Source organism: Grampus griseus (assembly GCF_964374135.1).
Source record: "Grampus griseus genome assembly, chromosome: 1".
NCBI classification, from domain to species: domain Eukaryota; kingdom Metazoa; phylum Chordata; class Mammalia; order Artiodactyla; family Delphinidae; genus Grampus; species Grampus griseus.
In genome coordinates this window covers 56,211,130-56,223,643 of record NC_139017.1, presented here as the reverse complement: position 1 = coordinate 56,223,643, position 12,514 = coordinate 56,211,130, and the positions used below count along the sequence as shown (strand labels likewise).

At 33.9% G+C, this 12,514-nt stretch overlaps 1 protein-coding gene across 1 annotated transcript in view; it reads right to left on the bottom strand.

The window, feature by feature from the left end:
• The window catches only part of LOC309825984 (rab GTPase-activating protein 1-like), a 655,950-nt gene that overhangs the window by 587,566 nt on the left and 55,870 nt on the right, over positions 1–12,514 (bottom strand). Inside the window, exons 2-3 of the mRNA XM_082659907.1 lie at positions 5,017–5,187; positions 3,315–3,507 (exon numbers count right to left, since the gene is read on the bottom strand). Coding sequence (XP_082516033.1) covers positions 3,315–3,507; positions 5,017–5,154 — 331 coding nt within the window. The 5' untranslated portion in view covers positions 5,155–5,187. The remainder of the gene's footprint in view (positions 1–3,314; positions 3,508–5,016; positions 5,188–12,514) is intronic.

The window sequence follows — 12,514 nt, the reverse complement described above, 5'->3', positions numbered from 1 at the left end:
TCCAAAACTATTGATGATGACAAACATTTTATTTGGTACTTACTTTGTGCCAGGCATTTTACAAAATACTTTATGTGGATGGTATCATTTGAACTTCTAAATCCCTATGAAACGGGTTCTATCTTATCTCTATTTTACAGATGAGATAACTGATCATTAGAGAAGTTGAATAACTTGTCCAAGCTGCAGGCAGAGCCTGGATTCAAATCTAGGTCTGAACTGCAGATATCATGTCTTAGCCTCTATGAAAGGTCTAAAACAGAATGAATTAAAATCAAAATGAAGTTTATTCTGCCCTTAATTATAGAGTACCAGCTCTTCAAGGGAAGGAACTGTTCTATCCTCTTTTTATTCCCAGCACTTATAACAAGTATCTAAAAGACTAGGCACTCAATATATGCCAAATGAATTAATCAGTAAATAAATGAAATTTTTTAGAGCTAGTGGTCCTTTTAGCAACCAATTAATGGCAAACACACATCATCTCTGGGTACCACTTAGATCCTATCTCATCCACAACTAAATGTATCATAACTGCAGCTTTCATGTAGACAAAACTCATGACTAGTGGAAATCTGAAGTTAAGCAAACAAATAGCAAAATATTTTTAGCAAGGCAACACTTCTAGATCTCGTAAAATCACACATCAATGTAAGAAATTCATATCCTCCTAAATATAAATTCAGTCCTGTTCAAGTCATACTTTTGAATTCCATCATCCCTTCCTTAGCAGAAAGATGCAAAGAATAACAAAGAGCATGAGAGAGAAGACTCATCTATGTATCCACACAGTATTTTAGTACATTACAGTAAATTAGTAGATTCCCTGTAGAGGTGAATCCAAGTAGCCAGGACATAAAAACCAACAAGTTATCATGATGTTTAAACAAAAGCCCTTATCTATCTAAATTTATCACTGGCAAATTACATATCTTTAATATTCACTTTAGCCCATTTAAATCTAGATACTTTCCAGACAGTCCCTTACCTTTGAAGTTATGTGTCATTTTATTCGACCACAACAATTCTGTAAACAAAAACTGCAACTATGAAGAGGCAGCTGAAATGTCTTCTCATAGCTCTTTCAGGCTGCTATATAACAAAATACCACATGGGTGGCTTGTAACAACAGACATTTATTTCTCACAGCTCTGAATGCTAGGAAGTCCAAGACTGAGGCTCTGGCAGATTTGGTGCCTCATGAGAGCTCACTTTCTAGAGAGCATCTTTTCACTGTGTCCTCACACTGCAGAAGGCACAAGCTAGCTCTCTGGAGTCTGTTTTAGAAGGACATAATCCCAATTATGAGGGCTTTGCCCTCATGACCTAATCACCTCCCAAAGGCCCGACGTCCTAATACCATCACTACGATTTCAATATATTAATTTTGGGGAGAACACAAAACATATGTCTTTTCATTGAAAATGAAAAGAAACAATATATAACAAGAAAAGAATGCTTTTTAAAAACTTACTTGTAAAGCAAAGTGGAAATTCTTATCCACTGAGATCTTCAGGGAAAGATACATTTTTTTAAAATGTATTTAATATAATGGGTGTTGAAAACACAAAAGTACATTATACATGGTCCCTATCAAATATGCTCAGAAATAAGAATATTATCTAGGCCATTGCAAAGGACAACTGATTCCAATAACCCATCAGAGCTTTCAATACATGAGAAGATAAAGGTATTTCTTCCTTTTGATTAATCTATTAACCAAAAAAATAACTATAGGAATGTTGATGTCAGTATGCTCTGGGTTTGGGGCGAATGCTAGGGATTTAAGAAATTCAAAAGATAAAGAAAAGCACAATGAAAAATATAATCTCTCATGTTCCCTCAATCAAGAACTAAAAAAATTAATATTTTGTAAGGCTTATTTCCAATCTTGTGTGTACACACACACACACACACACACACACACACACATATAAAGTCCCCTTGAACTTAAATCTAGCCATGAATATGAATATACACTGAAACCTACAAGTCTTTATAATGAATCATTAAACTAGGGGCACTTTTGGGGACCCCCAACACATGGCAAATATCTTCTCTGAGCCTCATTTAGCCATATTTATTATGGTACTTTTCTCATTCAGATTTAAGCTTTTATGTATTAAAATGCAAGTAGCTTTTCCTTTATGATTTGGCTTTTCCTACCCTGACAATCACAAAAATATTCTCATTATTTTCTTCTTAAAGGTTCATTTTTCCCATTTAAATATTTGATTCACTAGGAATAAATTTGGGGTACAGTGTTTAAGGTAGGGCCACCGTGTTTCCACTGTGTAGCACTCTGGCCTATATCTACACCTACCCTACACGAACATTCAGAAGTGGATCATGAGTGCCTTAAATCAGTCAGGATGATCTCATCTCCTCTGTCAGAATGACTTACTGAGGAGTTTGAATATAACCAAGGCCTACACCTATTGGCTCATATCATTCCCCTGACTACTAGAAAATGATTCAGTTGGTCCAATCAGAGTAAAACTCACAACTTTTGTTCGATGGGTAAAAGATCAGAGCCTTTCTCTCGGTCACCAGACATGAACAAATCACCTAGCCTTACTTATCAATTTCTGCAGCTACCTACTTTGTGACCACAAAGGTTGCCAGTTAAGGAGAAAGATGACATGGAGAAGATCAAAGCTGAGTAGTTTACAAAGAAATACTACCAGAGGCCAGATCAAACCACACCTCCAGTGTTTAAACCAGCTGAAGTAGGAGTTGGGTTGGGTTTGGTTTGGCTTTTCCTTCATCCAAAACCATTTTGACTTACAAACTGGTATTCCTACTATAAATCCTACTCATTCATGCACGTACATATTATTTATTACACTGTAATAAATACTTTTACAGTATTATTACACTGATGGAGTTGACATGTTATTTTACTTAGAATTTTTACAAATTGTAATTGAAATAACTGTAGTCAAACTGAGTAAGAAGTCACATTATATGGAAGAATGTGTCCATTACACTGTTCTTTGATACCCAAGAATTTATTCATTTGTTCAATAAGTATTTATTCATTTGTTCAATAAGTATTTATTGAGGGCCTACTATATGCCAAGTACTAGGGGTAAAATGAATGCCCAGACATAGAGCCAGTTCTCAAAGAACACTGAGACTGATTTTACAGGTGGAGATACAAACAGAAACATAAGAACCAATGTGGGAACTGAAAAGCTGCTGGCCTTGATCTTAGAAAATGAAGCTAATAAAATTTTCTAATATTCATCTTAAAATTTTCATTATCACTTTATCCCATTTCTATTATAGTTTCTAAGAGTTCAATACAGTACCTGTATTCGACGGATCCAAAATTAATTGAAGAGACGGCTTATTTATTTGGCTGGCCGAAACATCTCCAAATGAATGGTCTGAAATCTCACTGGAACTCGGACAATCAACAAGAAGGCTGCTTTGCCCTTTCTCAGAATCTCTCAAAATCTCTTCCATGGCTTTTTCCAGTTGTTCATCACCATTAGAAACTATCTACAGACAAAGCAAGACAATTCGTTTCAATCATAACATGGTTCTGGAACTTAATGAAAATATTTCATTTCTAGAAGACATTTAAACAATCTAAATATTTAAATTTAAATATAGTTACTGAATACCAAGAATTTATACAGCTGTACCTAATTTCATTAGATATATATAAAATCCTGAGTTATAAACTCAACTAAATTAGAGGATTACTAGTACCAGAAAAGGATTCTTCAGAAACATACCATGCATTTTCCAACTATATCTGATCTAAGATCTTATTTACAGATATTTTCTTTTCTTATTTTTTTCTTTTTCTCTTTTAGAAACGTATTCTAAAAACTGGGTAATCCTAAATTTATGGGTTTTTTTTTTTAATTTATGTGTTTTAAAGAGGAAAATGGATAAATTTAAATAGATAATATGTAGCACTGATATCATTTAAAAGGTCATATTTTTTGTTATCATAGCATAAACATATTTGTGACTCCTTTACAAATTTTGCTTGAGTTGTCAAGGAGTACTGCTAATTTCCTTACTCTTAAGTTGACTCATCTTCTTCTTAAAAGCAAGTGAGACACAAAGCCTAAGTAAATAAATGCCTTAAACACATTAATATGAAAATACAGAGTTAAATGAATTTAAAGAGCTGTTTATTTAAATACAGATATTTGAATAAATTTAAAGAAATCCATTTATTAATAAAATTATAAAAATATATATCCTCAACATAATGTAAAATGAATACTTAATAATCTGATTTTTATAAAATTTTATTAGATTGATTTTATTAGATTAACATACTAACATACCTTTGATATAATTAATATTAAATAAAAGTTATAAATAATATATAGCATTTTTGGCTAATTTCTCTCTTCCTATTTCTAGAGGGTGGTTATGCACTTCCCATACATGTATACCTGGGTTTATTTGGTTCTTTTTTTTTTTTTTTTTCCAAGTTAGGAAAGGCAACATAAAAATGAAAAAGAAAAAGGACCACATCCAAATAAAAACTCAACTGCTAAAATTATAAAACATATACTTCAAAAAGATTCAGACAAGTGTTAAATCACATACTTGAATGTTACCAGCTGACTTAAAACATAAAAATCATAAAGAAAAGTCAAGTGAAAATAATACATAACTACATACTTATATAATTAATTTTTAAAACCCAGCAGCAGTAAGAGAGACAAAAATATCCAGATAAATTAAATTTATGTAAGATTTAACCATTAAGTCTAACTTGCCAATTATCCTTTCTCTTCTTTTTTCCCTCCTATTCTTTCTTTCTGAATTCTAAAGTAAAAGATAAAAAACCGAAAGCAAAAACTTTAAAAATACACAAACCAAATAATTAGCATCTGGATAAATCAAACACTGATTCTAGTCTCGAGGTCAGTACTCAAGAAAAACCTTTGGATTTTATATATCTCCTGAGATAAGTTTCACCTAGTTAAAAATAATAATAGTAATTTAAAATAATATCATTTGTAGAAAAGGGAAAAATACCTTCAGTTCAGGTTTTTCATCATCTTTTGTAGAAGTATCATCTGCATGCTGAGGAACCAAAACAAATTCTTCACTGTTCAGTGTAGTCACAGAATCCGATGACCCACTAATCTTCTGTAATGAAGCTCTGACCTCCATTTCAGTGCTGCAAACCTCTCTTCCCACATCCACCTGGTCAAAACCGCAAGGAGTAAGAACAAAAATTAGTGAATAAAAACATGAACTATTAAGTACCTGATCAATCTTTGGCCTTTAAAATTGGTTCATGCAAGGAAGAATTCTGCTGGCTAGATAATTATCTCAAAACTAGGGAGGCTACCTTCTTGGGCTGGGACACATAATGGAAATGTACCCTGAGTTTCCACGCTAAAAGAACCATATTGTTCCCTGAAAAACAACACAAACCTGACCATATCTCAACTAAAAGGATTTACTACTATTTGGCACTCTACACATTTCTCCTAGAAATACTTTTTGTTCTTTTTAATAAATAGAAAACTAAGTAATAAATAAATAAGCTAGAAGTATCTACAAATTCATACACAAACAAAAATACATTCACTGAAATTACTTTATAACTAAACCTAAATGTCTGCAAAAACTTATCTCCTCAAGACTAAGTACTGTACCTTAAAATATTTTTTCTGTGTCACTTAAATTGACTGATTAACATAGAATTCAACACCCTAAGCCATGTATCTTTTCTTTTCCAGACATGTAGCCACTTATCTACAGGAGGCAAAAAAAGCAGGGGAGGTGAGGGGAGCAAAGCTTTCACATTGCATTCATGCAGCAGTAATCAAATACAGTGTGATTCTGTTTTCTGGATAGATCTCTACTTTACACCATAGAAACTCAACATTCTCTATCACTTCCAGAAATTCAAATATTCACACAACTAATTTTAACTGAACATGTACACTATATAACAGTCAGTATACTCAACTGCGGTTACCTGAGCGAATAAGGCAAACAAGTTGCCTCCTCTAGTGGAGCTTACATCTAGTGAGGAAACAAGCAAGTAAGGTAATCCCAAATCATTCTCAGGCTATGAAGAAAATACAACAGCCTAATGTAACAAAGAGTAGCTGTAAGGAATACACGGACAACTTTAAGTAAGGTGGTAGGAAAGGACTCTATGAAAGGGAAATATTTGAGCTGAAACCTGGAAGATAAAAAAGAACTGCATATTAACCAATCTGCTCAGTAACCAAAGGGGTAATGTGACAGAGAGGTAGGACAAGTAGACCAGTGCTAAAGAACGCAGGACCTTGTAACCATGGTAAGTCTGCTCCATGCCAAAAATTCCCCCATAAATGTTCTTTTTCTCTTTCTAATTAGGTTATTTTGTTCACTGCCTCATATAAATACGGCTGCAATATCTCATTTTGCCATTAGGTGACACTAACACCATTACTCTCAGAAAAAAAAAATTAATAATAACTTCCCCCTTCAAGTTACACTTTAAAAAATTACCTCCTAACATTATCAAAAATCAAAGTTTCTAATAATATCAAAACAAAGGATAATTACTGCAAACTCCAAGGCCGGTGTAATTAGCTAGCCCTCATTTATTTGTTAGGCATATAAATATCCTTCCTTTTTAAAACCCTTCAAGCACATTCATCTGTCCTCTAAAGGTTTTTCTCATTTTGCACATTATATGTTTCTGAAAATGCAGTATGTGTTAGAAGCCATGTTTTTACCCTTCAGGCTGCCCCATGAATCCTTGATTGCCAAGACATCACACATTCCAGGTGTTCTTTCTGTGGCCTATCCTTCTCCAAATCTTTTTCAGTTGCCACTCCTCTACTTGACCTCTAAATGTTGGAAATTCCCCCAAGTTCAAGTCCCGAGCTTTTTTTTCTGATTCCTTGCCACACACTCTAAGTAATATCTCTCATTGCCATGGATTTAAATAGCATCTATATGCTGAAAGACTCCCAAATTTCTATCCTAACCCAAATGTCTCCTCTAAACTCCTGATTTGGAATCCAACTCTTTATTTGATATTTCCATGTGGAATTCTTATCAGTATCTTAAAATGTGACCCACATGGAATTCCTAATGTCCCATCCAAAGCTGTTCCTTATTCAGATTTCCCATTTCAGTAAAGAACACCACCTTCCACTAAGTTGCTCAAACAAAAAATCTGGTTATCATCCTCGATGCATCTCTACTTCTTCATTCCTCTCATTGCCAAGTCATGTCAGCCCCACTTCCAAAATAAATCCCACATCTATCCCCATCTTTCTCCACATCCATTTTACCAATCTAATCCAAGCTATGATCTCATCTACTATAAAAGTCTCCTAACCCATCTCCTACCTCCAGTCTTCTCCCTAATCTACTCTTCACAGAACAGCCAAAGAAATCTTTTGGAAAGTACGTTGGATTACATTAAAACTCCAGACTAAAATCTTTTCATTAAAATTCAAATAAAATACAAACTCCTTGCCAGGACTTAAAGGCCTGACACACCCTTGCCTCTGTCACTTTATCATTACGGCTCTTTAGTCATAGAAAGTTTTTTCCCACTTTAGGGTCTTAGCTCTTATCTCCTACCTTCATATGGCTGACTCCTACAGGTATCAGCTTTGTTTCGTCCACTCAACAAATATTTAATGAGTCCCTACTATGTGATAGAAACTGTAATGGAAACTGGAGACTAAATGATTAGTGAGATGAACGAAGGCCCAGTCTTCTTAGAACTAACATTCTTATGGATGTGATAAATAATACAGAAGAAAATTAACTAGGATCACATACTGGAAAAAGTACTGGAAAAGATGATGAGAAGGGGCAGGGAGCAATATGGATTCAGCTGACATTTGGATTTAATAAGAATAAGCAAACCATGGCAAGAACTAGGGAGAAAGAACTTCAAGTAGAAGAAATAGCAAATACAAAAGCCTTGATGTAAGAAAAGGCTTACTGAGGAACAGAAAGGAGGCCACAATAGCTACATAATAATGAGTATGGGGGTAAGAATACAGGTGTCCCTCAGTATCCATGGAGAATTGGTTCTAGGAACCACCACAGACACCAAAATCCACAGATGCTCAAGTACCATAGCTGGACCTCTATATCCTTGATTCCTCATCTGTGGCTTCAACCAACCACAGATTGTGTAGTATTATAGTATTTATTGAAAAAAATCTGTGTATAAGCAGACCCAGACAGTTCAAACCCATGTTGTTCAAAGGTCAACTATAGTTAGTATGAGATGAAATATAAACAGGAAAGGCAGAGAAGCCTGAGGCCACCCCTGATGTTAAGGCTATCCCGCAATCCCAACTCTGTTTTGTTCACCAGGGAATATTCCATTCCTACTTTAGTCTCTAGTACATAGTAGGTATTTAATAAATGTGTTGAAAAAAATGTTAAAAGCCCCAATCAGGCTAAAGTTCTCACAACTACCAAATGTGGAGCCAGTATTCGAACTAGGTAGTCTGACTTCAGAGTACATGCTCTAAAACACTACATTATACTGTCTCTTAAAGTCTCCTCATCTGTTCTTGAGATCCAAGGTTGGTATCAATGGAACATCACTATGTGTACTGAACTTTCCCCACACCTCTCCTCCTTCAAAACTTATCTGTCTCTTCCACCAAAACATCCTTCTTAGATAAGTGATATTTACACTAATAGTTAATTCTGAATTAGCATGTGAATGAATACTAATGGTTGCTCAATTCAAATAAGATGTCCATTTATAATAGAGGTTTTCTTTAGCCCAAGAGAATGTCAGATATTCTGCCATGCTAACAAGAAAACTATTAGTTTACCATATGTAATTTTGTGACCTCTCCAGAACACAGCTCACCACTTCTCATTCTACTCAAAATTAAGACAGCTCTCATTACAACCATAAACACTCTGCCTTGAAGGGCGTTATGGATACTTTTAGAAGTTTACCTAATGCTACTTTATTGGACTGAAGATTGCTTTGAACCTCAATATAGAGATGACATGCTTATCAAATTTGCACACAAACACAAAATCTGAGAATGCAAAGTCAACACTTTAAAATATTTCCACAGGCAAGTAATAAGATTTAAATATGGAAAGAATAGTCTTTTCAATAAATGCTGTTGGGACAATTAGATATCCACATGTAAAAGAATGAAGTTGGACCCCAACCTCACACCATACACAAAACTTAATTCAAAATGGATCACAGACCTAAATATAAGAACTAAAACTATAAAACTGTTAGAAGAAAACATAGGAATAAATCTTCATGTCCTTGGGTTAAGAATGGTTTCTGATATGACATCAAAAGCACAAGTGGCAAAAGAAAAAAATAGTTAAACTGGACTACATCAAAATTTAAAATGTGCTGAAAATGATACCATGAAGAAAGTAAAAATAAAATCCACAGGATGAGAAAATATTTGCAAGTCATATATCTGATAAGGGTCTAATATCCAGATTATATGAGGAACTCTTACAAGTCAGTAATAAAAAGACAAATAATTCAACTTCTGGTATCAGCTAAAGAGCCTGGAAGTCATCACTCCCTTCCCTATAACAAGAAAAGGTTGAACAAACTGAAAATCAATAGCTTTTCTTGGATCCATCAGAGAACTGAGGTCACAGGACCAACTGCCATTCCAAATCGGGGGGCAAGCAAAAGAGAGACAGCGACTGAGATCTGTTTACCTGCAGCAGAAGCTGCTGGAGCCATAAACTGGAAGAAACACTTAAATGATAATTTTGACAAATTGCTGGAAGCTAAGTGTGGAATTTGGGTGTGAGAGGGGAGAGTGGGTTGTGGAAGGGTGGCTTCAAATTTTTTGCATATTTAGTTGGTACTTAATAATAAGTAATAATAAAGAAATTTATAACATTCAAAAAATATATAGTTATCTATATTGATTTTAGACAAAGCAGACTTCAGAACTAGAAAGATTATCAGAGATAAAGAGGGGTATTATATAATAATAAGAGGGTCAATTATCCAAGAAAACACAAGAAACTGAAATGAGTATGCACCTAAGAACAGAGAATTAAATTACTTGAGGCAAAAACTGATAGAACTGAAAGGAGAAACAGACAAATCCACTATTATACTTGGGAGACTTCAACACCCCTATCTGAGATGACAGATCAAGCAAGCAGAAAATTAACAAAGATATAGATGACCTGACCTGAATAGCACTATCAGTCGACTTGATCTAATTGACGTTTACAAAATACTAATCTAACAAGAAAAGAATATACTTTCTCACAGAGAACAGTCACCAAGGGAGACCATATTCTGGGCCATAAAACATACCTTGGCAAATTTAAAAAAATTAAAACTGTATAAATGTTGTCAAACCATAATAGAATTAAGCTAGAAATCTGTAACAGATAGCTTGGAAATTCCCAAATATTTGGAAATTAAATGACACACTTCTAAGTAATCATGAGTCAAAGAAGATGACTCAAGAGAAATTTTAAAATACTTTGAACTAAACAAAAATGAAAATACAGTTTATCAAAGGTTGTGGGACGCAGTGAAAGCAGTACTTAGAAATATGTTGCACTGAATGCATATACTAGGAAAGAAAAAAACACCTAAAATTATAAAAAACTTATGCTTCCTTAGGAACCTTAGGAAACTAAAAAAAGAGAGAGCAGATTAAAAGAAATAAAAAATATAACAGAAATCAATGAAATTGAAACAAGAAACAATACAAAAAAATTAAAAAATCAAAACCAAAAGATAGTTATTTAAAAAGATAAATAAAGTTGATAAATAGTCTAGCCAGGCTAAACAAGAAAAAGAGAATACACAAATTACCAATATAAAAAATGAAAGAAGGTCATCACTACCAACGCCCTGGACATTAACAGGATAATAAATGAATACTACAAGCAATTCTATGCCCACAAATTTGGTGACTTAGATGAACGGGACCAGTCCCTTGAAAGACATAAAGTACCAAACTTCACACCAGGAAAAATAGATAACCTGAATAGCTCTATACTTTTAAATAAATTTAACCAACAATAATTAATAAGCTTCCAAAAAAGAAAGTACCAGACACCGATGGCTTCACTGGTTAATTCGACCAAACATTTAAGGAAGAAATAGTATCAATTCTCAGTAATCTCTTCCAGAAAACAGGAGAGGAAATACTTCCAAACTCATTCTATGAGGCCAACATTACCCTAATACCAAAACCAGATTACAAGAAAACTATAGACAAGATATTATAAAATCATCTCCAACAAGGTATAAAAAAATTATACCCCAGGGATGCAAGACTGACACAAAAATCAATGTAATCAAACATCAATAAGCTAAAGTAAAATCATGATCATATCAATTGATGCAGAAAATGCATTTGACAAAATGCAACACCCATTCATTATAAAAACTCTCAGTAAACTAGCAATGGATGGAACTTCCTCAACTTGGTAAAGAATATCTACAAAAAAAACCTATAGCTAACATTATACTTAATTGTGAGAGACTGAAGAGACTGGACACTTTCCCTTAAGACTGGGAACCACGCAATGATGCCCCTCTCTCACCTGTGATTCAGTATCATAAGAAATAAAAGTTATAAAGATTGAAAAGGAAGAAATAAAACTGTCTTTATTCACAGATTACATAATTATCTATGCAGAAAATCCCAAAGAATCTACCAAAAAAAACCTTAGAATGAGTGAGTACAGAAAAGTCACAGGATACAAGGGCAATACACAAAAGCCAATCTCTTCCCCACATACGAACAATAAACAATGGGAAATTTTAGTTTTTTTAAAAAGCAACAGCATTTACAATAGCACCAAAAAATGAAATACTTATGTAAAAATCTAACAAAATATCTATAGGATCTATTGGTAAGTAGAAATCTACAAAACACTAATGAAAGAAATTAAAGAAGATCTAAATAGACGGAGAGATACTCAACATTCACAGATTGGAAAACTCAATATTGCTAAGAATGTCAATTCTTTCCAATTTGAGTACTTAGATTCAAAAAATAACTTGCTGAGACTGAATAAACAGACTGAGCACTCAACTACAAGCTAAACTATCTACACAAGAACAGGGACCATGTCTATTTTTATTTTATTCACCAACACATCCCCAGCACAGTGCCAACACACAGTATGGGCTCAATAAATAATCTGTTTAAAAAACAAGTCAATTATTTTGGACATAGCAGGCTGGACTCCTGCATCAGGTAGGAAGTTGGTACTGAATGGATTCTAAAGGCACTTAATCTTAAGATTCTCATTCTATGTGATGTGTAGAAGAATTCCATTCCAACAAGTCAATTCAAAATATAACCTAAGTCTATGATTATGCAGCAGAATGCTAAGCAAAATGTTACTTTCTCTTTATATATGGGGATCTGCTATTACATCAAATCAAAAGAAAGAGCAGTTGGAAAATTTTCAGGAGTATTTTAAATAATATGGAGCTCACTGTTCTGTGAACTCAAGACTAATACGTCCATTTCAACTCAGCATGTAAAACAGAGCAGCGCACAAA